This window comes from Astatotilapia calliptera, chromosome 13, assembly GCF_964374335.1.
Source record: "Astatotilapia calliptera chromosome 13, fAstCal68.1, whole genome shotgun sequence".
NCBI lineage: Eukaryota > Metazoa > Chordata > Actinopteri > Cichliformes > Cichlidae > Astatotilapia > Astatotilapia calliptera.
This window is the reverse complement of record NC_137434.1, coordinates 33,104,034-33,131,249: the sequence shown is the minus strand read 5'-3', so window position 1 is coordinate 33,131,249 and position 27,216 is coordinate 33,104,034. Positions and strand designations below refer to the sequence as shown.

Genomic DNA, 27,216 nt, shown 5'->3' with positions numbered 1-27,216 from the left:
CATCTAAAACCTGCAGGACACCGGCCCTCGAGGCCTGGAGTTGGACACCTGTGCAATAATGTCTTGAACTAATATACCAAGAAAAAATGTTCACCTTTTATAGTTGTAGCAATCAACTGCAGGTGCAAAGCAAACAATAAAGGAAACAGAATTAAGCTGTAACTTTAATCTCTGCAATGAGGACAATGGGCCTTCTGCAATAATGAGTCAGGCTGGTTAAGAGGCCACCGAAGCATGTGTGGTATCTGGATCTGCTCAGGCATTCTGCCCTGCAGCAACACCGTTGGAATGACTAATGTAATAAAATTCACTATGTGCCCATCGAATCTTCTTTGACAAACATGTAGTGTGTGGTAATCATTGCTGTGATTAGAGATAAAGTTCATGAGGAAGAATGTCAACCTGCTCTGCAGCTTTGTCCTCGTCATTAAAAGCATTCCAAGTGTCAGCGCACCACTTTTGTTTTTAAACAAATGGTACTGTTTTCCGCCTTAGATGATTATGTCTCTTCAAATAGGGGCCATTTAAAGGGTTTGCATATAATATAAAAAAAAAAAAAATCCTAGTTACTAATAACATTTGTAATGAAGAGAAAACCTCAGTAGGCACATTAAAAATCACCTAAATGCATTTCTGGCTGTTTTAAAAGCCACATGTACTGGAGTGTTGCTTTACTGCAGTAAAGACATCATGCAGTATGCACCCGCAAGAGTCAGTGCTACACGCTGTGCAGTCTATGTTAATGGAAGAACACGCCAAAACGCTGTCAACAGCATAATCCAAGGATCTCTACAATAAAACTAAACATTTCAAAGTGCTGTGTGATACGATGACATGATTACATCTTACATATATACGGATTTAAACTCAAATGTGAAAAGATGGACAAACACAATGAAGTCATTTTGAGTGGAGTGCCAAGTTAATTTTTCAGTCCCGAGAGTTGATGCAAAGTGGCATATATGTTTTTATTGTACTGGAAGGAAAAAAAAAGTAAATCATACATAAACTGCTCTCACATACAGACAAATGAAAACCACCAGCAAAATCACCAACAATGGGCTTAGGCAGGGGCGTACAACTCCAGGCCTCGAGGGCCGTGCCCTGCAGGTTTTAGATCTCACCCTGGGTCAGCACACCTGAATAGTTCATTAGCAGGCCTCTGCAGAACTTCAGGACATGTTGAGGAGGTCATTTAGCCGTTTAAATCAGCTGGACACGTCTAAAACCTGCAGGACAGCGGCCCTCGAAGCCTGGAGTTGGACACCCCTGAGCTAGAGACATGGTTCAAGGGTTCCTCTATACAAAAAGACACACTTAAGACAAAGTTTGACCATTCACAGCTAATGTTACACTGCTAACCTGTGCAGTGTGAGTGTACCTGAGCAGCCAGCAGTTTTAATGCCACATTCCTCAGCTTGCGTGTTGTGCATTTCAGCACTTACAAAACTACGCTTGCCACAATTTTTAAAAGCATGTCACCTTAATATGTGACGTGCTTGTAGTGCTGAAGGCAGGTAAGAGTAAAGAAGGGGAGGCATGTCAGAAAACTCCAGACTACACAGAGGGAGACGCTTTCTTTATTTAAAACTCTACAGTAAATACAGGTACATACACGGTATGTTTAAAAGCCTCGCTCCGCCGAGCATTCAGCACCGAGTGAAACATGCAGTCGTGTGCTGACGTTCAGCTGGCCAGCACATTGTCTTTAACTGGAGACATGGGCTCTTTTTTCTGACAGCCAGTCATCTTCTGGGCTTCTCTGAAAACACAAGAGTAGAAGAGTTTACAGCTCTTCAATTAAATAATACTGTACTCATCACAGGCATACCATGTCTATGTTGCTGAGAAGCTATGAGCTACAAATGCTCCCAGTTTCCTTTTGACAGCATCTTTTAACAATGTGAACAATGTGACCTCAGAAATATTCTCTGAGTAACAACAGGAGGAAAAGCTGGAATAGTTACTGGTGCTGCTCGACACCTTAAAAACCTTGGATGGCTTTGAAGCGACTGAATCATTTCTGACAAACTGTTCGTTAATTAACTTTTGATTTGACAGAACAAGATAAACCTGGTAACAATGGAGGTAGATAACATGCTCGAAGTGTACTGAAAGCAGTGTTTGGTTAAAAGGAGCCTACAGTTTTCTTTGAGTAGTCAGTAAGGCCAGAAAAGGTCTGTTTGGATTTCATTTGTAACACTAACCACACTTGTTGGCTGTTTCTGGCTCACTGCAGCAGTGGTTCAACTCCAGTTCACACTTTTACCTGACTTACATTTTTTTATTTGATTTATTTGTTTTATTCTATTTATGGCATGTTGCTCTTATTCCATTGCGTTTCCTCATTTTTGCTGCTGTAACTTGTCACTGTCCACTTTCTGCTGTCCCACGTGTGGGTCTAATTAAAGTGTATCTCACATCATGGCTCCTGTGCTGATTTCAGGCTTTGAGTTAATAAGCACCGCTCAGTACAAAAGATAAAATAACAATTGTATATATTGAATCTTTAAAGCTAACGTGGATTTTCTGGAAGGTCAGTACTACCAGCTTGTGTTTTACATGCTTAAACTCAGAACCATTGATGGCCGTGGTGATGGACTATGATTGTTGTGACTTCGACACTGAAGTATTTCTCCTAATTACTTTTTAAAGCTGAAGTTCCTCCAGAGGCTGCTGATGGTGGCCTGGACACCAGGGTTGTTTTCATTATTCACTGAGGGGAATTTCTTGCCCAGATTCAAAGACCTTTTCCTCAGTCCGCTGACCCTCGCTGGACCCAGTGTTTGCACTCTTGCCGTTTGACTCTGGCTGCTGGTCTTTGGTTTTGGCAGACCTGAAACCTGGAAAGAGAGACCATGTGCATGAAGAGACAGAAAACAAAGGTGAAGAGGTAGGGGCTTCTTTTTGGTTTAAAACATGGCGTCCTAATATGTAAGGAAACTGCAGTTACACATGTCATGGCAACACTGCCTTTGTTTCCCCATCTGTGAGATTCATGCTGTCCATGTTTTCACAGACAATATGAAAGACTGATGACAACAAGAATAGCGTTGGAGCAAACCAGTCATTGGACTGCAACATAGTTCAGAGCCATTTCAGGTGACAACACCTGGTGACTGACATAATGAATCAGTCAATGTCGAGCTCAGAGCGGAGAGGATTATTCTGCACAGTTCAGGTTTTCATGCACACTGAAATCCCAGTTAGAGTTTTGAGCATTTTTACAGTCATTCTTTCATTATGTAAGAGCAAAGACCGTGGTAATGTCTTGGATCAATACGATTTAGAAATAGTAAAGAGTAGAATAAAATCTATAAACTGTGCGTGTGGGCATGGATGCAGCTGTCAGACCGGCAGGCAGTCCAGAAACATTTACTGTACACCACTGTATCAACCACTGTTGAAAGTCACGTGGTCTGTCAATCTCTATTATGGTTTCATCTGACGGCAGCAGTTTCCTTCAAGCCTTCTCTGAATCGTTTAGATATTCACTGTGTGCCAACAACTGTGTTGTGGTCCCAGCTCCCTTCAGGTTAACAAGCTCCTTAACAACATTGTAGTCTAGGTTTTGATTGGCCCATCACCGTTCTCATGATCATCTTCAGCCTGTGAGGAAAGACCTTCCACACTGAGGGCCACTAATGGTGAGATTGTTTCTGTGGACAGTTGTGCTGTATATACATGCCACAAGCTGAGATCATGCAATGTGTGTGAGCCAGACTTCCTGCTGGGTTGTAATCAAGCGCTTATGTCACTCAATGATATGCAACTTATTTCCCCTTCTGTAACTGACCAGTCAAAAGCTCCAGGTGTTACAGAAGAATGCAAACCAAATGGAAGACCAATTCCTCGGTCCAAATAAATAATGTAGGTATTAATACAAAATAAAACCTAGAAGAAAAATCGATACCTTATCACTTTTTTGTTGTTGCATGTAGGGCTGGGCCATATCACACCTTTTATGGTAATACCGCCTTTGTTTACATACGCACATGGCAGAAAAAGCATGGCGGAGAATGAGAAGAGTGAAAGCGGATCGTTGAGTGAAACCATGAACCTGAACTGGTTTGTAAAAATGCTGCAGCTTCACTGGTGTGGAACTGGTTTAGCTTTCGTCCGTCAGATACACAACAAAGCACTATTTTTGGTAGCGCATGCTAGCGGGCCGTCGTTATTACCGTGTTGTTTGGAAAATACGGCGCACTTAAAATCAATCCTTTGATTTTTCTGACAGTCGACAGAGCCCCTTATAATCCCGTGTGCCTTATGTATGAACTCTGGTTGTGTTTACTGACCTCGAGACGATTTTATGTACACGGCGCTCGAAAATCTGTCAAATGTTTCAGTACGACTTTGCTGAGCTACGAAGCCGCACCGCTTGATGGATTGTCGGAGCGTTATGGCATCGTAGGCGGAGCCTCGCGGAGTGATACGTACTGCGCTTCAACGTAATGTTACCGTACTGTGTGTGTATGACCTCTTTTTAAGTGTTGTGGATATTATACATGGTTATGCTGAGGATGTGTCGGCCAGTTTCCACTGGAAACGCCTTTTGGTTAAACTGTCAGCGAGGAGTTTGCACTGTTACATGTTTATATAACTTTAATGCACATAAACAACAGCTGCTTGTTTCAGTGGAAATGCATTGATGTTTTTTGCACTAATAAAGTTGAGGAGTTGTAAACTATTTTGTCTCGTGTCGATTATATCCTCAGTTATATCGTTATCGCAAATTTTCAAATGTATATGGTGATAAATATTTTTGGTCATATTGCCCTGCTCTAGTTGCATGGATTCATTTGAATTCTCGGGGAATCCCACAAACAGATGAACAAAAAATGAAACCGTGCTGCCCCTCACCCTCCTAGTAGATGTAAGTATGGTACGAATTTCAAAATCCTACGTCACCCCGGTCTCAATGCAGTCACGTTTTCAGAAAACCTCTGATTTTGACCTGAGGTCACGGTCAGTGGGATTCAAACTCGATCGAGATTTTTCGCAGATGCACCTTTGGTATGAAAGTCCGACATTAGGTTCTTGTCGAGTTGTTGCATTCACAAGATTGTCAGAAAAAATGGATTTGTCTGTGACCTTTGGGCTGTTGCATCTTTGGTATAACTGTGTCTTATTGCTACGGGACAAGCTGTATGGGACAATGCAAAGCACGCACATTGCATTGTGCAGATGAACCGTCAACTGTGCAAGAATGGCACAGTTTCAGATTATACAGATTTGTGGTGGTAACTTCCTTTGTGGAAACATGAGGCAGTTTAGTGTAGTACTCTGTGTTTGACTTTAAATAGCCAAAACCTCTCCACAAATCCTTCAGACGTGTGTGTTTAACAGTCTTCTCAGCAGTTAGCTTTGGGCTGTCTTATTTCGTAAGACATTTGTTTCATCTTCTCTTGTATCTCACACACTCCTAATGTACTGGTGTGTATGGCTGACTCTCATTGTTATTGGCCTTTTGTGCCATCTGTGAAAACATTCACCGACTTCAATCAACACTTTGTTGTCACCAACAAACAACAATTTAAACATTTTATCGCCCAGTTTATAACAAACGTGCCAATCGACACATAAGAAAAACCCTGTGTTGGACGGTGTTGAACAAACTAAGAGTGCATTCAGCTGTGATTAAACACAAAGCCTGCACAACGCTGGATTCTGGTTCAAACTCACCTTAGTTCTCGGCATGCCAGGTTTCACCTCTGCTTCTGCTGAGTGTGTGGGACTGTGCTCTATCTCTGAATCTTTGCTTGAATTACTTTCCTAAGGAAGCAGACAAAGTCAGACACAGAAAAACAAAGTTGTGAAACCAGAAAAAACCTTTCTATGCAACTACTCAACAGAAATGAAACTGTGATGACGCTGACCCAACCACAAGGGACAAACAGCATTTGTAAAACGGGGAGATTTACACCAACTTACCAAAGCAGCATCCTCCTGGTAGGAGGAGGAGAAGCTGTAGGTGGGGGCTTCCTCTTTATGGTAGGAAGTGAGGTAGGGCTGTGACTGGGAGAAATAAGCGCTGTCCTGGGAGGGAGGGGAGTCTGAGAGCTCATCCTTCTCTGATTTTCTGTCCTGGGAGAAGGGCTCTGGTAGAACCGAATCTCCAGAGGGTCTGGTGACCTTTGGTGGAGATGAACAGCTTTCCTTTTTATACTGGAACTGCTGCAGCGCAGACAAGCTTGAGGTGGACAATGGCGTGCTAGATTGTTCAGTTGACGGGCCGTCTGACCAGCGAAATAGGCTGAGGCCACGACTGGCTGAACTGGTGGTACTGGGTGATGGAGATGGCTTGGTGGTTTCCAGAGACGGGCCATCTGAACTCTCAGCGTCACAGTTCTGAATGCTGGGTGAGGACTTCTGAGTGGCTGTGGAACTGCTGAAGAATCTACACGTGGGAAGACGGTCAGGTTTAAATAACTGCACATTAAAAGTGAGGCGGATGGTGAACAAATATTATTGGAGCATTTTTTGGTTGAGTTACAGTGCTTGGTTTAAAGCAATATTTAAAAGCTTTAGGACAGGGTGCCAATTTCATTTGTCTCAAATTTCAAAAGGACCAAAATGACTCAAACATTATTAAGTATCACCTTCATCACACTGAATGTGTCAAGCACATATTTTATTCAGTTCATAGATTATTTCTGAGCTTCAGAATAGATTTTCTTTCCACTAATTTGAGGCATTAATCAGAAGCAAGAGCTGCAGCATCATATTATTATCCTACTTCCTTTTTGCTGTCTTGAATAATAACATGTTCTGATGAATTTTAGTATCTCACAGAACTTTCAGCCTACCCTGATATGAACCAAGTCTCTACCTTACCGATTCTGTCACTGACAAAGAGAGGAATTATTTTCCACACATCTGTGTTCAATAAGGGTCCAATGTTGTGCTTCTACCTTCATTTATCTACAACTAAAATCCATGTCAGCCGAGTCCCTCTACTGGCCTGTGTGATTAAACTCACAGCCTACATCTCACTTGTGCAAAAGTCTAATAATATCCTATTTTGTAACTGAAAAGAAACACACTGCTGACATAGCATTATCACATTTGGTTATGACTTCATAACCTGTTAGGATGAAGATCTGCAGAGGCACAAGTGTTATCAGCAGTGCTGCCCTGGTGTTGTGTCAAAGAGTCAAGACCAACTCTTAATACAACAGAATATACATTGCAATCAATACACACGTGTGTGTGTATATATAGCATTTCTAGCTGGACTTCAGGAGGCCCCTGCCAGGACCAAGCATCAGTGTCTTAATGCCTCCATGACCTGACCAAAGAGCTGTGTGGTGTGTGCTGGGCAGCAGGAAGCAGCTGGAAAACTACGTGTACTAAGAATTAGGGGTGGGGGGAAAAAATCGATACTGTGTAGCATCGTGATATTTTGTTTTCTAATAATGTATCGATGCAGGGACGGCAGAAATCGATTTGTTACAAAAAAGGTTTTGCTCTGACTTCAGAGCATGTTGATCCTTTTTCTGAGCAAGAATCCTGACGCTGTCCAAATGTGTTTAACTGTTTTTTATGGCAGCAATAAACAAGACAGTTTACTGATTTTAATTTAAGACATGTTTTATTTTAATTAAGTTTAAAACTTTTATTTAATGCAAAATTATATTTTGTTTTAATTTACTTTCAAATTCTTCAGTTGCTGCAGGGGCTGCATAGTTTTCATATTGCATAGTTCAGAATAGCTGTAATTGTACCAGATGGTTTCAGTTAAGTTGGACTAGACTGTAATACAAACCGTTCAGTTTGTCAACAATAAAACTGAAATGAGAGAAAGACTGAGTGCGAGACTTTGATATTAGATAAAATGAATATTGATAAAGTTTACCTTTATGTACAGAATCTGAATATCGCAAAATATTTTTAAAAATTGCAATAATATCGTATCGTGCGTTATGTATTGTGATAATATCGTATCGTGCGTTAAGTATTGTGATAATATCGTATCGTGGGATGTTTGGTGATTCCCACCTCTACTAAAAATGTTGGACAACACTGCAAATAAACATTGTTCAGTCTGTGCATCGAGTCCTTTCAGTTAGTGTCAGAATCGGGCTAGTGTTACCTGCTGCGTGTGACCTGACCATCCTCCTCAGCTTCCTGGTTCCTCCTCTGCAGGACAGTGGCAAATATGTTGCGTGACCGGGGCAGGCTTGTGACTGTGGGCTTGTCTGCTGGCTGGTCTGACCTGGAGCGCTTTGGGCTGGATGAAGAGTACTCCTGCAGCACATCCTGGTCCGATATACTTGAGTCTACGAGAGTACAGATAACAAAATAAAATAAAAAAAAAACAAAAAAAACAAATAAAATCTTGTGAAGCTGCAACCATTAAATGATGACCCATTGTTTAATTTCCTCTTTTGTATGTTTTTGTCCTTCTCTGAATCTAAATTTCAAGAAGTCACAACTACTCTGAGTTCAACATGCACCGGCTGCTAATTTTCCTGATTTGCATTTTTCTTGTTAAGCCGTACATCTAGCTTCCCACCTCTCTGAAAGCCATTGTTAATTCTACCTCTATCTAGAAAGGGCGGATAATATTTTATCTAGGTCTGTGTACTAGTTTCCTAGTGGATGTTGAAATCTGCCAAACTAAACCAACTTCAGGCTTCGTGTCAACAAAACTGTCAAACAAATGAATTACCTGCAAAATAAATGTACAACATTAACATGGATATCAGCAAAGCTGCACGGTTTAATGTAGCTCAATAGTGTAATGTTTAGTATTTCTACATGAAAATATCTTCGTGCTAATTGTTTCAGCTATGCTTCACATACTGAAACACGGTAAATAAACAGAGGCATGAAACGTAGATACAGAACAGATTTGTACTTCGTTACATTCCACTACACAACATAAGCACAGCAGGACGATCTCACCCTCTCCGGGCCTCTTCACCTGCAGCTCTCTGCAGGGTATCCTCAGGCCATCCAGGTTGATGACTCTCTTCTTCCCCCTGGTGGAGGGAGGCCTGTCTGGAGAGGTTGGGGGCCGGGCAGGTGCCGCGGTGGCTGGCGTAAAACCTCTGCTCCATATACTCGGCCCTGTGGAGGCCGGTGAGTAGTTCCAGCTGTGACTGCGGCTTTTGCATTGCTGAAATGAGGTTTGGAAAGTTGTTCTATATTAAAAATAACACTTTATTTTAACACCTTTGACTGACCATGATCCAGTACCTGTGGAATAGGTTTGTCTGGGCTGAAGTCATCGATCCTCTCCATGCTGTTGATGTCAAGGTTTCCCAAGGCCATTTGCAAGCCCTTATCATCCCCTAAATGACTGAATTTAACATCAAGGACAAAATACTGGACAGGCCAAGGCAGGCAACTTACTCAAGTCACCTCGCTAAATCAAACACGAGTGGAGATAAGAGCAGATGTGCTACAGGACACGAGGATACAGTCCAGCATAGCTCAGCGTGGCTGGGTCAATGTGCTCTGGGTATGGGTTGAGGGGCACGACCTTCCTCCTGACGGGATCAAAAACCAGCTGATAGAGAAAGGTGTTATTGGCTCTGACAAATCCCTCGATGTACTGCTCGGGAACGACGAGACTCATCTTCAGGTACTGGCCCATCTTTCTGATTACCTGACAGGAAGATGAGCAGTCGATCAGACGTGATCAAAATAACTGTCATTGTCACTAATTAAGAGCGTGTATAGAATAACAACTACGGCATCTTAGGGGTGGGGTGGACAGGGTTCATTTCATTTTCAATTCAATTTTGTTTATATATTTTATTTCTAACTCGCAAGAGTCAGAACAATTGCCTCGAGGCACTTTATAGTATAAGCTAAAGACGAAAAATGAAACCCCGGCAATCACACAACCTCCTTAAAGAGGCAAGCACTTAGCAGGAAGCAAAGACGTCCTTCTAACAGGAAGAAAGCTCTGCTCTCCGGCAGCCATGTGCCACAGCTACTTAGCTGTGAAGGACAAGAAAAGACAGCCGACATTTAACACGTGATTTTCTTATAAGTAGGATTATTGTATATACTGCAAATGACCAAGCAGACACCATGATCAATAAAATATCTAAATTGATGACTTCGTGGTTTTGGCCTGTCCTACCCTCAGTATATCAGGGTCTTTGGCAAGCTGCAGCAGCTTGCAGGCTTTGCCCAGACCGATGCCATGCAGAGAGGCAAGATAGTCACAGCCAGAGAGGATGCACATGTAGCGGAACTTTTCCTCAGTGAAAACATTCCCCAAGGATCGGCAGCGGCCGAGGTTGCTTTGGTCTATCTCCAGGCCATTGCCCTGCTTGTCCATCTTTAGAATAACCTGTGAATGAAAAGAAAAAAAAGAGACAGATTCATCTTTAACACAGTGCTGTTTGCTCCTGCTAATTAGAGATTACACTAGGTTTAAAATAAATTCATTCTTCACTGACATATGGTGTTGCATGCATGCAGCTGGAAATGCACCTCCTGAGTTTAGATACCTTTTTGCACCCAAATGCCAGCAAGTCAGAGTCCTCTGTGATGACCGCCTGGGCCAAACCAGATTTACTGAGGTAAGCCAGCTGAGCATCAGCTTCATACGGAGCCACAACACAGTCCACGCCTCTCGCCCTTGCAGCCTGGTCCAAGAACACACCAAAACAAGCCTTTCTTCACCTTTACATGACAATTTTTGTAAACGCATTTTAGTATTTTCTGCACATGCAAACAGTTTTAGACCACTAAGGTTTTTTTGGAGTGTTTATGCATAAACAAGCAAAGATGGAGACTTTTTGTGAGAGGATGACTCGGTCACTTTGTGATACCTAACTTTCTCCACAGAAAGTATAGATTTTATTGCTAATTAAGCAACAAACCATTCATTTCCCATTTACAGAAGCACGTGCAGTACATAAGATAAGAACTTTATTTATCCCGAGGGAAATTCTTTTGTCATGCACATGCTCAGTGCAGCAAGAGAAACACAGGAATAAAGGCATACAACAAGATACAATAAGAATTGTAGGATACAGCAGGATAGAGCAAATATGATATCAAAATAACGCAAAGTAACAATGTAACTATATCAGGTAAAAAATAAGTAGTAGGGTTGTTTGATATAACGATATATCGGATGATGACATGAAAACATCTATCGTTTGTTTCATGGTGTTTTCATGTTTTCATGGTTATATTCATTTCTTAAAGTTCTGTCGTTCTCTTATAGTTAAAATAACCGCACTGCGGACAGACAAGATTTTAGCTTTGTCGTTAGCAACAACGACAGTAACCCCAGCCTGGGGCTTCGCCGTCTGCTTGTTTTTTTCCCCCCCACATAAACCTTTCACAATAAAGCTGAAGATCCTGTTGAGGTTTTTCAAAATAAACTGAAGTGATAACAAATAGAAGGACCAGTCAAAACACATCGAGGACCTTATTCCTAAACGAGGGGCTACCTCATGGACGTGGTTTGGTTATGAGAAGTCTGACACGGACCAGAAAACTGCACTATGCAGATTAAGGCACAAACTGGTCCCCACCGCAGACTCAAGCACAACAACCTCTTCTACCACCTACGCAAGTATCACGTGACGGAGGACGGCGAGAGTTTACAGATGAGAAGCAAAAAGAGCTACACGACGCCCAGCTGAAAACACTTCACACAAGCCAAGTTCCCCGAGATTCACAGAATTTCACAGAAAATGTGAATTTGTTGCGATATATATTTGTTATAATGATATTGTTGTCAGGACGATAAATATCTTATATCAAGATTTAAAATCTTGGTCATATCGCACAGCCCTAGTAAGTAGAAACACCAGAAATAGATAAGAGGCACAAGAAAGAAAGAGGAAAGAAGCTTAAAATGCAGAGAGCATGGGCTCAAATGCTAATCCAGACAAAGACGGCGTCAAGTGAAAATGCATTTGTGTGAATGTGGGTTTAAGATTAAAAGCATGCATCAAACACCCCCGCTGTCACAGAACAAGTTAACACGATAGGTGACAGTGATTACCAGAAGCACTTCATACGTCGCGTGTGAGCGCTCATAGGTCGATCGAATAAGAAGAAGAACCCCACCTTAATCAGGTTATGAGCCATAGCCGGGGTGATGTTAACACAGCGGTTAAAACACTCTCTGGCCTCGGACAGTTTGCCCTCACGTAGCAGCTGTCTCCCTTTTTGTAGGTTGGTTTCTCTGCGTCTGAAAAGTACAGAAGTGAAATCAAACTGAGGGCATACAACGTGAGGTGGAAGGAAGTGACAGTCATGATTTGAAACCATACGATACGATGCTGTGGTGTCACTGTTAGCAGGAAAGAAAAAATTAGGACAGTCACAGGCACAGCTCAGCTCCCTCGTCAAGGATGTGGTTTTGGACATCTTTTGCTTCATGAAGTTAAAGTATTTGTTTGTGATGGGGATGTGTGCTCATTGCTCGGGAACCTTCACAGAAACTCTGAAAGTCTCCGTGTGGTCAACAAACACATTATTCCCATATCATGATCTAAACCAGGGGTCCCCAATCCCAGTCCACGAGGGCCGGTGTCCCTGCAGGTTTTAGATCTCACCCTGGGTCAACACACCTGAATCACATGATTAGTTCATTACCAGGCGTCTGGAGAACTTCAGGACATGTTGAGGAGGTAATTTAGCCATTTAAATCAGCTGTGATGGATCAAGGACACATCTAAAACCTGCAGGGACACCGGCCCTCGTGGACTGGGATTGGGGACCCCTGATCGAAACCAATCACAAACAGTCAAGGGTGGAGTACGTTTGAAAGTGCAGGCGGATAGAGAGAGGTGAGCAGCCTAGGCCCAGAGGCGGATGTAGCTGTGGGGAAGGAGAAAAGATGAAAAGAACACTCGATAACCTTTTCATTAAGGCCTGATCCGTCTGAAATTCATGACACGGAGCCATCGACCTCTCAGCTTATGTCCAACACTGGTCCAGAGACTGCATCAGATAATGAGCCACATATGATGGACTGCGCCCACTGAGAGTAAAAGGGGGTAGTGTATACATTTGGAAGAGAGCGGCTTGTCCACTTTCCCCGGCTAAGATACAGTAAAGCTGACAACATGATGCACTGCATTTCCTGTGGTGAGTGTGGAGAGACCATGGCTGACAATACTGCATTTGTGACTGGTGCTAATAAGTTTCCAATTGAAACGCTGAAAAAGCACAGTGTATCCAGAAAACACATATGCTGCAATAAATGCACTGCCCAGTGTCCCCGCTCCCCACGGCCTTTCAGCAGCAAACAGGCCGTCAGGAGGCCGACATGATGATTACGGTTAACATTACCTACGATGTTTCCAAAGAAGATGTTCTGTTCACCAACTTCAAGTCTGAAATAATTCTTCACAAGAAAAATGGCTTGAACGTAAACCCACGTACAGTAATGATGTCGCGTGCGCCATGTTTATGGTGTCATTGCTGACACACTGGGAAAAAAGAAAGAAGAAGAAGAAAAAAGGGGGCAAAATTACAGGAGTTGGCCATCTGAGGGGCACGTGACTGCAATGGAGGAGAGTCCATAGATATCGAGCTGCTCAGGTACTGAGATGTTTGAAAACTGTGGGACACTTTGAGGTCCTTCCAATTTAGATTTAATTTTTATTTCATATATCTTGAGATGTTTAAGTTTACATTTCAACTCAGTGAAGCACTTCCAGCACAAGTAAAACTGCGGTGTTAAGCAACGCAGTTGAAAATTTTGTATAAACCCAAAGAAAAAATAAACCACACAAAAAAAATAAATAAAAAAATAAAAAAAACCAGGCGCACCAGTGCAACCGTGGCAAAAAGTTAGCCAACATGACGACTAAAGGCCGAGTTTTAGGAAAGAACCACGGTGTTGTGCCCACAGCTTTGAGCCACTCACTCAAACTGTCAGTCACGCAGTACTCCTTTCTAAATAATCATTCCTAGAAGCAATTATCACAAACGCATCAGGCATGCTTTTTTAGTGCAATTTGCTATAAATACCACACTACAACTAGGGCTGCCACGATTTGTCGACTATCAAAATCGTCCACGACTGATTTAATAGTCGACGCGTCGTTTGAAGCTTTGTAAGATCCTGAAAGACGCAGGAATAAGTAGCAGGATTTAAGAGTGTAATAACGGACTGAAACAGAAGATGGCAGCACTGCATGTACAAGGATGCCAGCTGCCGTTAAACCCCGAAGAAGAAGAAGAAGAAGAAGCAGCTGTGTCCCAGAATTCATAGCGCAGCCCAGCACAGTTTCCAACAATGGCGGCAGTTAGTTAGTTTTAATATTACTCTTATTATTCTTTCTGGGTCACAAAATAAACGTTTAACATATTTTCAGCCGAGAATGTAGCTGTGTAAACCTCAAATATCTGCTCAGTTTATCAGGACACCACATATTTTCAAAAGCGCTCCGACGTTTTCGGAGACGTCTGTTACCCACTAGCTCGATAGCTAGCCGGGGGCTAGGTCACTAGCGCGGTGAGAACACCGGACTCCCGGCAAATTGTTTTCAAACCCACCGCTGTCTTTCGCTACTCAGGTTAAATATATATGAGTCACTTAGATAACTTAAAAATGTTATTGTTTGGCTTTTTTTTTTTTAGTATTTTATTTGTTCCTGAGTAAATCGGTTTGTCTGACATTAAAGTTATAGTTTTTACACAGCTGAATAAACGTCAAGCAGACAGCTGATTATCAGAAGTGTGAGATGCTCCAGAGTTTACTCCGGTGTCCTGTTATATTTTAGATAGCAAGGAGTTTATTAAACTTCACCGAAACAATCTGCAAATTTCATTAAAATTGAATAAACTATCATCTTGTCTTTATTTTTAGTTAGCACCTTAAAAGCTTAAAGCTGTAAGCTAATGATAGTTATATAAGAGCAGATGCTGCTGGTGCAATAAGCTGTAGTTTTACGTCCAGTGGATGATGATCTGATTAGTCGACTAATAGCATAAATAATCGGTGACTAGTCGACTATCAAAATAATCGTTTGTGGCAGCCCTAACTACAACCCAAAAATCAGGTTTGCATGATAAATTTTGAACACATCCTTCCGTAAGAGAAACTCCTACATATGACTTAAGATCAGACGCAAAAATATCTCATGCAGTCACAAAACTGACGCTCTTTCGAGTGTCTTAAACATGAAAACATCATTTTGTGTTGCTCTCAGTAAGACTGCTCCTATGTGTTCTTTCTCCTTTAAAAGCCCAGCCTTTGTAATGAATCAGAATCAGAATACTTTATTGATCCCTGGGGGAAATTATTTTTTGTTACAGTGCTCCATTTTAAACCAACATTAAGACAAGACAGACAATACACTAACTAAGAATAGTACAATATATACATATATATACATACATAAGTCACTCAGAAGTGTACTGTATTGGTTTCTTTCTATCTGGATGCATCGCAAATTCCTCAGAAACTATCAGGATCCCAAGAGCTGTGATTGTTCTCACTTTAGGTTAAACTTGTTCAAATGTATATGTTTACAGCGAGAAGCAAACAAAAGTAAATACTCACTCTCTGCGAGCCTTTTCCACCTCCTGTTTTGAAGGCAGATTGCGTCCATCAAACACCAGTATGGGCTTAACACTGAAGGTCAAGAGCATGTCCACAAATTTCATGCAGTACCACACATACCTGGATGGGGCAAATTCAACACCACTGTCAGTTCTAGACTTTAGGCCATTCCTAATCAGAAAACAGCCTCATTCAGAACACCTTTAGTTCACTTTGGTTTTATTTGCATTGTGCCAAATCATAACAACAGATAAAGACCCTACAACAACAGGGTCGTTTTAATTGATTGAAAATAACACAACTGCTTACTGGTCAGTCGGTTCTCCTTTAGCAAGTTTCTCAGCACACGAGAAAGCTCCTTTATGCAGCCAACAGTAGGTGTCCACAGCTACCGTCTGGCCTTTGTATTTTTTCACATTGACGGGCTCTGCTGCATCTTTGATGAACTGCAGCAGTCCAGAGATTCCCATTTTGAGCCAGTGATCGGTGTCACGCCGATTCTGAACATGAGAAATCATCATCAGTAAGGGATAAAGAACACCTTCAGAGAGGGTGCATCTAGCGTGGACACCTTCAACTAAAATGGACTTTGTGGACTAAATACAGGTTTAACAGCACTATGTCACAAATGGAGGTTTCTTCTGATGCATCAATTCCAAAATCCTGGGCCGATACGGATTTGCTTGTTGATAATTCTGTTTGCTTTCTTTACAGCGCTCCATTTTTCCATGACATTTTGACAGTGTAAGACTGACGGGACACTACAGATTAAAAAATAAAAAATAAAACAAAATCAGCCATCTGTCAGTGTCAGTCAACAGGCCCACTGGATTCTACCCATACTCAGCAGATATATCAATGCAACCAAAAATATCCTCCAAACCTACAGTGACTAATATTTTGCTACCTTCTATTTCACTTAAGAATTGTTTGAAGGCTTCAGATTTACTTTCCTTTTGCTAATGTTAAAGCCACATGCACAGTAAACCGGATTTAGATCTAAATGCCACACGTTGTTTTATTTTTTTAAACTAGCTTTAGCTATAAAGTTGTCACACTTGTATCGTGTAAATATAAACGTATGCAGTGGTAAACAGCGTTCAGCGGCGTTAACACATTCCTATATTTACCTATCAGTTCATTCATGAGCACGTGTGAATTATTCATGTTTGTCTGATAATTTGCACGTGAGCTGCTCGATTCCCGCTCCGTAACAATAACAACGATAAGTCAGCGCAGACGTTTCTGCTTTGAATGCGCTCAACAGATGAAAATCACACTGGAAACGCCTTGTTATCGTATGTCGTTTAAAAGGTAGCTGGTCAGTTTCTTGGCTCTACAACTGATGTCAGTGTACATTTCTCCTCAGACGAGAACACGCAAAAGCAGTTTAACGTAATTCGACTAAAGGTTAAAAGTTAAACTTACCTTTTTCTCGAAATTAGCGACACCAACAGAGCCCTCGACGACAGAAAACTAGAGGGAGTTTGGTTTTAGCGCCAAAAGAAGTATTTCAGTAGGAGATGTTGCTATTGGCTAGTCACTAAGAGGCAGGGAACGTAATAGAAAAGGGAGTGTGCTTCAAAACATCACCGGCGTGACGCTACGTCGTGTCCATAGGGCTGCTGTAACGACCCGTATCTCGTTGATGTGGGTGCAACTCAAATCTTCCACATTAGTCGCGGCTGTGGGAACACCACCAGAGATTCGACGACATGCCATTGGCTCCATGTTTCTGTCCCGTTACACTGTTTACCCGCCTCTTTGCGAAACGAAGTACGCCGGTACAGAGTGCTAACCTCCTGTAATACTGCAGTTCCTCCAAAGGGCCACTAGAGGCTGGATCCAAAAGTCCAACTGTAGAAAACAGTCATTGGCAAAAGCGAAGAAGACATGTTCAAATGCATCTGTGAATTTTGCTTTCTTTCTTAAACCAAAATGTATGTGTAAATTCATTTGCTATCTTAAGAATGAAATCTCCTGGTTAAATAAAGATAATAATAATAATAATAATATATCTGGTAGCAAAATATCTCCCATACCAAGCTGAAAAAGAATCACGTAAAAATGTGCACTGCAGGCAAGTGTGAGCAGATCACACTCGGCTGGATGTAGATGAGAGCCTATGATCTATGACCTGGCTTTAAATACCCTCAAAACACACTGAACTCTACTTTGCACAAAATACACTCAGGCTTTGCAGTACTTGGGGCACTGTTCATTTTTTTCAAATTAACAACATTTTGTTCTGATGGATTTTCGTAGCCCTAATATCATTAAGCACTTAACGACACAGTACAGTACGAACAGGATTTAAGGGGTATTAAGGGGGATATTTAACAGTTTGTACCCATCACATGTGTCTGCAGAGGAAAACGTTAGACTGAGAATATGGCGTACATTAACTTCATCAACAAAATACTCAAAAACAAAAAAGCAACATTTTATTAAAGGCTGTTGTCAAGTTCTGACGTTTAGCTGAAATTATAATTAATCTATAATTTGTTAAATTGACATAAATACTCCACCAGGCTTTAGAGTATAAAAGACCACGTGTGGTTCCTGAATTATTTTTGTGGATCCCCTTCCCTCCACCCCTGCATATATTCCGCACACTGAACTTAACAAAGATTTTCTGATAGTTTCCGACCATCATGATTAGACATGAATGCATCACAAGACGTGTACTCTTTTTTAGCATCATCTGCACTTCCTGCTTACGTCCAAGCGCACAACGTCGGAAAGAAAACAAGATGCGGTAGTTGAACTTCACTGAAGACTTGTGACCAATGACAGCTTTATTAACGTGTCACTAAATGCAATTTCTGTGGAGCCAAGGCGTGTGGCAGTAATAGAAACTGAAACATGCAGTTCTCTCCCACCAACGGAGATTTCACGTTCGTGTCTTCGACCGAGGCTGAAGGTAGGCTATCGCTAGCAGAACTACGCAGCTAGCAGGCCTGAAAAGAGCTAGCCTCGTACCTGCTCACGTCGTTTATTTTTTTGTCTCGAGTTAGATTAGATACCCAGGCGTAGATCCATCCACACTAAGAAATAGCACTTTGCTGTGGGCTGACTCTGCATTTCTGAGTAATTGGTACACAGTATTTCACAGGTAGACAGTCTGTCATTTAGCTTTGCTAAATAACTTCAGCACTGATACGTGGCTGGTGGAGAACGTAGCTGCCGAGTACCAAGTTTACTGGCTAAACCAGAAATTAAATGTTACTACTTAAACTGTGATGGAGTAAGTGACTGAGTCTCTCCTGGGTGAGGGTCTGGTTGCTGCTGTTATAACGCCGAGGGTTTTGTTTCCACGTCAAGGGAAAAGTCACTGCTTGTCAATACAGGCTTGCTGTAAGTGGTCACTTTTATCTGGGATGAAACATTTCACTCTCATCCAAATTCATCCGTCCACAGTGGTTACTGTGAATGGGTCACATGTTATGGCTTTCATAGTCACTATATGTCATCCGGGTTGAACACACATACGTGATTTTCGATCAGTGATTTAGGCCGCAATACCTTTTTGGATAAAAAGTAACGCAGTACGTTACTTTATTACTCAAAGGAGAAAATAATGTTATTTTATGTAACTCTATAAAATGGGTGGAGCACATTGTCTCATAATTGCCGTTGAACAATATAAACCTGAGGCTACAGTATTTAGGTATGAACACAAAGCTGAAAACGGCAAACCAAAATGAAAACCAGTACAAAGACGCTTCAAAGCCCCACAGTGATTCTGCTGTACAGAAACGTTACAGAAGGTAACAATGGAGGCTGTTTGTTGCCTGTTGAAGTTCAGGGTCTGGCTGCTTGGGGTCAGAGTTCACTCAGGTTCTTGACTTAGAGTTAGCTTGCTGTCTGATTAGCATAAAGCAGCTGTTTCTGTCCTGGATGCATCTTCCATTTTACCATCACGCTCTCACCCTTTTGTGCAATAAAAGTAAAATAAAAGTCCATATCCATGCTGTACACTGTGCTGGTATTTTCCTCCTCTGACATGCAAATTCCAATCAAGTAAGCAAGATCAATAGATAAACAGACTAACATTTCCAAGGAACTGAACTCCTGGGAACCGGTTCTCGATTCCTAGTCCCATCCCCTGTGTGTGTAACTGCACTGATTGGACAGGGGCTTGTTAACCATGCCAGGCGAGTGCGCTGGAATATCTTCCTTATAAAAAAAAGAAAGAAAAAAGATTTAACCTTTGCCTGCATCGGTCTCACTCTTTATGTTTAGAGTGGCGCTGCCACTAATGTTTACTTTGACATCCTAATTTTAATTGGGACGATTATTGGTCAGCTTGGTAAGGCTGCATTGAGAGTGAGAACTGGTTATAGTGGACTTAAAGCTGTTTTGTCATACATCTTGCGGTGTGTATTTCTGGATTCATGCCAGTCTAAAAGCACACATTACACGATGTAAACAAATATGTCATCCTCAGAACTCAGCGGCACCATCAGCACTCCAGATGTTAAACTGAATATAGGCAGTGACAGTGGGAAGGACCCGTATGCCACCACCTTCCTGAGACAACGAGGCTACGGCTGGCTGCTGGAGGTGGAGGAAGAGGACAATGAAGAGAGCAAACCTCTTCTGTAAGTGCATGGTGGTTTTATTTTGCAGGAACAGCCATAGTGCTTTAAGTGTGTTGTATTATGACTCACATCAACTTGGCTAATCTTTACAATAAACTTATATAGTGGGTTATTTTTCCCCCCAAAAAAATGTCATCCAAGTCTGCACTGTGTAGACTTCTTTTAGATAACTGGGAGTACTTGTAGTGAAATGTTTCTGCTTTTTTATAATTGTACTGAGATGTTGAAACTGTAGGATTACTTACGGGGAACTTATTCTCTACCCGAACCCAGAGCAGTGTGACAGAGATGTTCCTGCTCTATGGAATAACACAGACATCAGAGTACACAATACAAGCATGCACTATTGGAACAAGATGTATATCAGAGGAATAAAACAATAGATCCTCTTTAAGGTGAAGGGCTGGACAGTTGTATTGTTCCACTGCTTCTGAACAGTTCAGTTCACCTTGTGCTGCTTGCTCAAAACACATGCACATCTGTAGATCCTGTTTTTGTGATCTTCACCATTGAAACTGACTGGGTTAGACTTGACTTTAACACCAGTGATGATCATGTCATCTTGTTGTGCTTCTTTTTGAACAGGGAGGAGCTGGACATTGATATAAAGGACATCTATTACAAGATTCGATGTGTGCTGATGCCAATGCCATCACTGGGTTACAACCGGCAGGTGGTTCGAGACAACCCAGACTTCTGGGGCCCTCTGGCTGTGGTGCTGCTCTTCTCCATGATCTCCATCTATGGACAGTTCAGGGTGAGGAGGACACAAGAAACACAGCTGTGTCGCTTCATTCAAACATGTTCAAACTACAGCAAGACCATCATCATCTGTCCTGCCTGGATGGCATTTGAAACCAATGTTTGTGGGTTAAACAGGAGTTGAAGTAGTGCTCATTATGTTACTGCTTTTCTTTCATGTAGCTTCATACTGAATCCAGAAAAGAACTAAAGCACAAAATAGCATTGGCCGTATCAAACAGCTCCAGTGCACTGGGCTGCACAGCACTTTGAGATCTGTGTGGATTGGCTGTGGGTTCCAGTCTCTGCTGGAGCCAGTAGCCTCCAGTAACTCAAAACCTTTACTTGTAATTAGGGCTCGGCGATATGGCCCAAAATCCACATTGCTGTAACGATATATATCACAACATATTCTTTTCTTCTGTATATATGTCTGAACTGAACAGTATAGAATGCCATTTAAGCATATTTATTGTGCAAAACTTTTTTTTTTAAATGTTTAAATTGCAAAACTTTTCAAATAACTTTTAAGATCTTTTTCCAAATACCAATACACAAAATTCTAAGTTGTTTAAAATAAAGTGGAAAATGTGCCTTTGGAAGAGGCTTGGAAAAGATCGGTCTGCTGGTGTTAGAGCCACTTGACTGACTGGTGTTTGTGGAGGGCACAGTTTTTGGCTTTCCTTTTAAACCTTTGGTATGCAGACTTGGTATTCCATCTCTTTGCTATCAATGTCCCCGGCATAATTTGCTATTTTTCTGCTCAACATCTGACCGCTTAAACCCAAACCAGGTCCAAATGCGTTGCACCGGTCTTCTTTATGAGCACCGGTCGACCGTGGTTCAGGGGGTTGGGAAGCTCATCTTGTAACCGGAAGGTTGCCGGTTCGATCCCCAGCTCTGTCTGTCTTGGTCATTGTGTCCTTGGGCAAGACACTTTACCCTACTGGTGATGGCCAGAGGGGCTGCCCCAGGGCAGCTGTAGCTACAACTGTGGTTTGCCTCCACCAGTGTGTGAATGTGACAGTGAATGAATAGTGGAATTGTAAAGCGCTATATAAATGCAGTCCCCACGTGTAAGCTCCATGCTTGCAGCCACTGCGATGCTTTCAATCAAAACAGGTGAAGCTTGATGACATCATCAACATGCGGTAGAGCTGTATAGTCAAAATCTCTGCCGTTGGCCAAATTCATATCGTTTCTACCATATAACGTTTCTACCGCCCAGACTTGTAATAGCTAGGATTACTTCCTGAACAACAAAAGTAGCTCCAGTCCTATGGTGAGCAGTGGAAGCAGTGAGTCTGTGAAAATGAAGACGGATTGCACAGGTCTGCAAAAAATATTTATATATTTTTTCAGCTGCGTGGGATATTTTAGGTAAATTTGATGTTTGTAGGGTGCTGAATCCAAACATGATCTCCCTCCATCATGAACAGTTTTTTTGCAAAACACAAAGAATTTACATTAAGGTCGTGTCCAAATTCATGGGCTGATCCTCCTGAGGCCGCATTTGTAGACCGATTACGTCACAGCGACGCGCCGAAGGCTGTCCAAATGTGTAGACTCCTCCAAATGCAGCCGACAAACGCGTCCTCCTTTTCACCGCATTTGAAGGATGGGACGGGTGTGTCCTTCGTGGCCCACCATATCCCAGAATTCATAGCGTGGCCCAGCCAAACTCCAGTTTTCAGCAATGGCGGCTGCTACTAAGTTTTATTATTCTTTCTGGGTCACAAAATAAACTTTTAACATATTGTCAGGCGAGAAAGTAGCTGTGTAAACATCAAATATCTGCTCGGTTTATCAAGATATCGCATATTTGCAAAAGTGCTTCGATGTTTTCGGAGGCGTCTGCTACCCACCAGCTCGATAGCGAGCCAGGAGCTCGAGGGTCACTGATGCAGCCGAGAACGGCACAACTCCCGGCACATCATTTTCAGATCACCGCGGACTTTCGCTACTCAGGTTAAACGTGATATATAAGTCACTTAGACAACCTAAAAATGTTATTGTTGGGCTTTTTTCACTGTTTTATTTGTTCGTGAGTCAGTCAGTTTGGCTGAGATTAAAATTATTAGATTAGATAAAATAAAACTTTATTAATACCTCGGGTGGGTTCCTCCTTGGTTTTCACACAGCTGACTAAACGTCAAACAGAAAACTGATTAAACAGAAGTGTGAGATAGTCGAGAGTTTACGCCAGTGTCCTGTTATATTTTAGATAGCACGGAGCAGACGGCGAGTTTATTAAACTCCACAGAGACAGCGGTGACGCTAATCTGAAGGTGAGACCGTCCCATTTCTCGGCCGTTTACTTCCGGCCTACCCGACTCCTGAGGACCCGGCCCACGTAGACTGCGAAGGCCGGGTCCTCAGGAGGATGCAGCCCATGAATTTGGACACGTCTTAAAAAAGCACAACAGCGATGAAACAAGTCAATATTTTGTTACAATTAACTATGCATCATTTTTCTTATGATTGAACGAAGAAACAAAAAACGATTCGTTCATGATAGATGTAACACTACACGTTTACTCTTGTCTGTGAAAGCTTCTCTTTGATGCTCCCAACACGCTTCCCTTTCCTCCCATTTTCTGTTTGTATTTCTCTGGAGTCTCGCTCTTAGAAATATTACATTAATGTAAGAAATCATTATGGGATATGGTTTTTAACTCAAGATTTCAGTTTAAAAATTCTACGCTGAGTTAAACTAAAAACATGAGTTTTGCAAGAAAACGCGACGAGAAGGAATTTTAAAAATATTTTTCCCGGTTTCAGCGAGTACAAATCTATAAGAAACACTCGTATGCAGTTTTTTGGTTGCAGACCTGTGTTACGTTTCATTGTTGAGGGAATTTCCCCAGTGGAAGAGGACTGTGATGATCGGCTGCTTTGTTTCTCTGTTTGCTGAATTTGGTTAGGCCTATTACCTGGTTTTGTTTGGTAAGGTGAAATATGTCAGGTACACACCAACTCAGGTTCATTGTTTGTACCTCTTTCCACCAGCAGAGTACAGAGTTGCTTGAGTGAGAGAAGATCTTGTAACTTAGTGCAGTTGATTTATTTTATTACAAAGATAAAAGTTTGCATTGAGGATGAGTTGATTTTAGTTTGTATATGCTGTTGGTTATAGTTCTTATTTAGTCCCATCTGGCTTCTTGACAGATATCTGATGAAAAACACGGCATTTTGTTTGTGCCAAGTGACATTTGGAAACGACAGATTGAAAATGTGTCCAGTGGAAACTTGAGTACATTGTGCTAATTAATCGGATTAAATACAACCTTTCCTTTGAACCAACCACGTCCTTTTGTGTAGACCAACAAATGCAGCTTCACTAGACAGTACTTTGCATCCTCTACATTATATGCATCTGCGTCAGACATATGTATAATGTACTAGCTGGATACTCTTTTATACTCACTGTGGCATAATTCAGTGTCAACACCAACCTGTTCTTTGCATTCACAGGTTGTGTCTTGGATCATCACCATCTGGATATTTGGATCACTAACCATCTTCCTGCTGGCTCGCGTTCTTGGTGGGGAGGTAAATCCAGCTGACACCTGCAGCACTTGAAGTTAACTCTAACTTGTACATACAGAGGATAAGAAATGCTTTTGTTCTCCTGAGCAGGTTTCATACGGTCAGGTCCTTGGAGTGATTGGGTATTCCCTTCTTCCTCTCATCGTCATAGCCCCTCTGCTCTTAGTGATTGGAGGCTTCGAGGTGGTTTCTACACTAGTCAAAGTGAGTCACTTTAATAAACAAGTGTCTTATGTTTTCATGTTGTTACAACCTGCCTCATAGGCTACAGCAAAATGAAAGATGTAAATAAAGAACATGATTATGACAGCAAATCGGTAGTGCTATGCATGTATGGGTATTTTGTAAAGATTGTAGGAAGCAGAGACGGCTCAAACACGTGCTGAGCTGGTCTAGTCTAGTAAGTTCTGGTGTTCAGATCATTGTAGAGAGTAAGTGAGAGGGCCCGCTCCGAAACGGAGGCTGGACGGCTGTAGTCAAAGGCTACATCTACACTGATAAATTCGAAAACACTCTGCGTCCACACTATCATTTTCAGTCGTTTCCGAGAGTTCGTCCACACTGAAAACACTTACCTTCCTGTAGTGCGCATGCGTGAAACATAGGGCAATTCGACCTGCGTCATTTCCTTCTGCCATTCCTTCTGAGGAAAAGCACCGAGTTGTTCAAATAGACAATGAGGTGGAATTGTTGCTGCGAGTAACACGAGTACAAAGTTGCTCTGAGGAAACATTGCGTCTTCTGGAGCATGTACAAACTGATATTAGAATCAGAATTAATCTTCAATAGGGCTGCTGTGTAATGCCGTCCGCCATCTTAGTTGAATTGGTCACATGACTGCATCACATGACTAAAATGCGTTAGTTTTCGAGAGCCTCCGATTGAGCTTTGGAGAGCGTTTTCCCTGACCAACAACGCCGTCTCAGTGTGGACGAAACAGTCCAAAAACATGTTGGTGTGAACATGGAGACAGAGCTTCATAAACGTGACAGACACTGATGCGCCTATGACAGTTTCCTCATTTCTCCTCACGAGAAGCAGATAGAAATGTATGAATAAAAAAAATAGAGAGCCTTGTTATTTCTGATGGTTTGAGTCCTCCATAGTCCCTGGTTCCAAATTCACTCCTTTACTCTAAAGGAAAATATCCGCTGCTTGGTTCATGCAGTATGCAAGCAAAGTCAGGGACACAAACTGGGTCAATTCTATCATGTCAGAGCAGGATGGCATTATTAGAGCATTGCTGTAATTGTGCACTCCAGCCAGTATGTTCTTGACAAGCTTGTCTTTTAATGAGTCTTTCATAACCCACAGCATGATAGAAAATTGTTAATAATTGTAGCTTTTAGATAAGCAATGAAGTTCTTTCACCCTGTGGCTGTTTGCTCTTAATGTTGAATGAATGTCTTCTCATCTTTCAGCTTTTTGGAGTTTTCTGGGCTGCATACAGTGCTGCTTCACTGCTTGTCGGAGATGAATTTAAAACAAAGAAGCCCCTTCTCATATATCCCATTTTCCTACTGTACATCTACTTCCTGTCACTATATACTGGAGTGTGATTGGATGACCTGGAGCTGTGGACCTTTTCATGGACAGTTACCCTGGAGCATGGGTGGGGGGGAAAAAACAAAAAACCTACAAAACCAGGATTTTTTTAAAACTCTGTTATTCTAGATGTTGGGGAAGTTGGGAATATATACTAATGTATATAGTTTTTCCCTTGTGTCTTTGGTCAATAAAGTGCGTATGCTTTTGCTGCTTAAACTTTGTTATGCAGACTTATCAATCACCAGTGCAATACAGATTCCAGAGCCCTGCGTAAACCTGTAGTTCTAGAAATAAGTCCAGGCCTGGATATTAATGTCATATTTTTAAAAAGCTTAATCACACTGAGGAATATGGTGCCAAATATTTATGTATGTTTGTGCTGATCCTTATTGTTGTGCACTGTAGCTTTCTACCAGAAATGTTCATTTATGCTTTTCCCTTTTTACAGACATGTTAATTTATAGATTTCAGCAGTGGAAGCAGGTGGAATGGGTCAATCAGAAGGATATAAACCATTGTCTACTAAATGTGGTGCCTTGTTCTCTTAACCCTGAGTCTTTTTTTATACAGGACTATACTCGTTTGATCAATAATACAGTAAATTTGTAGAGTAATTTGTCTCTAAACCATCTGGTGTCTCATGACTCATCACTGCTTTACAGTAAACCCAACTTTGTCACACTTAACAGTCCTGTAATCTATACTGCAGCACTAGATTTGCCTACAAATTTTACAATCATTTGCAAATGTAGGGTCAAACACACTAAGACAGTATTCTTATTCAGTGCTACTGTACTTACAATTGGGTTTCTAATGTTTGTAGAAAAGAAGAAAAAATGAGAAAGCCAAGAGTAACAATTATGTTGCATCCCCATGAAGGTCTAAGTGGTGAGGAGACTAACATAAAACTGGAAAAAGGAATATAAGGAGGCTGTTGAGGTCAGTTTTTAAAAAGGTTTATTGCCAACATGTTATCAGAAGGAAGCATAGTTCATGGAGAGCCAAGGCCAACGCAAGAAAACAGCTCTAACTCACCCTAACTATAACCAGGCTTAACTAGGCCAGTGCTGGTTTACAAATGACGTACCGTAAGTTTGGCAAATTTAAGTGGCAGAAACAACTGTAAATATGTGCTTATATGACTGGCTGGCAGCCAGATAATGACTGTATTGTATTGGTTTGGGACATGACATTAGAAGAATGCTGAGGCTCATCATCAGTAGGTTACCAAAGAACTGAGGAATTAATCTCTCTTGGTGGCCCACTACGTAG

The 27,216-nt window shown here is 41.7% G+C and overlaps 2 protein-coding genes across 2 annotated transcripts; one reads left to right on the top strand and one right to left on the bottom strand.

Moving 5' to 3' along the window:
- Positions 1-1,562: 1,562 nt before the first annotated feature.
- exo1 (exonuclease 1) lies at positions 1,563-17,073 on the bottom strand. Its single transcript, XM_026190867.2, has 14 exons — positions 16,931-17,073; positions 15,812-16,002; positions 15,503-15,622; positions 12,052-12,175; positions 10,473-10,610; positions 10,100-10,312; positions 9,429-9,616; positions 9,205-9,307; positions 8,911-9,124; positions 8,096-8,282; positions 5,935-6,400; positions 5,686-5,775; positions 2,647-2,843; positions 1,563-1,762 (listed from the first exon to the last, which is right to left on the bottom strand). The coding sequence occupies exons 2-14, from the start codon at positions 15,970-15,972 to the stop codon at positions 1,687-1,689; spliced, it is 2,277 nt and encodes a 758-aa protein (XP_026046652.2). The 5' UTR covers positions 15,973-16,002; positions 16,931-17,073; the 3' UTR covers positions 1,563-1,686.
- A 1,094-nt stretch (positions 17,074-18,167) lies between these two features.
- yipf4 (Yip1 domain family, member 4) lies at positions 18,168-26,573 on the top strand. The gene is made up of 6 exons (XM_026190709.2): positions 18,168-18,425; positions 19,953-20,106; positions 20,692-20,863; positions 24,322-24,399; positions 24,487-24,600; positions 25,818-26,573. Exons 1-6 carry the CDS (start codon positions 18,368-18,370, stop codon positions 25,953-25,955), a joined length of 714 nt encoding a protein of 237 aa, XP_026046494.1. The 5' UTR covers positions 18,168-18,367; the 3' UTR covers positions 25,956-26,573.
- The last annotated feature ends 643 nt before the right edge of the window (positions 26,574-27,216 follow it).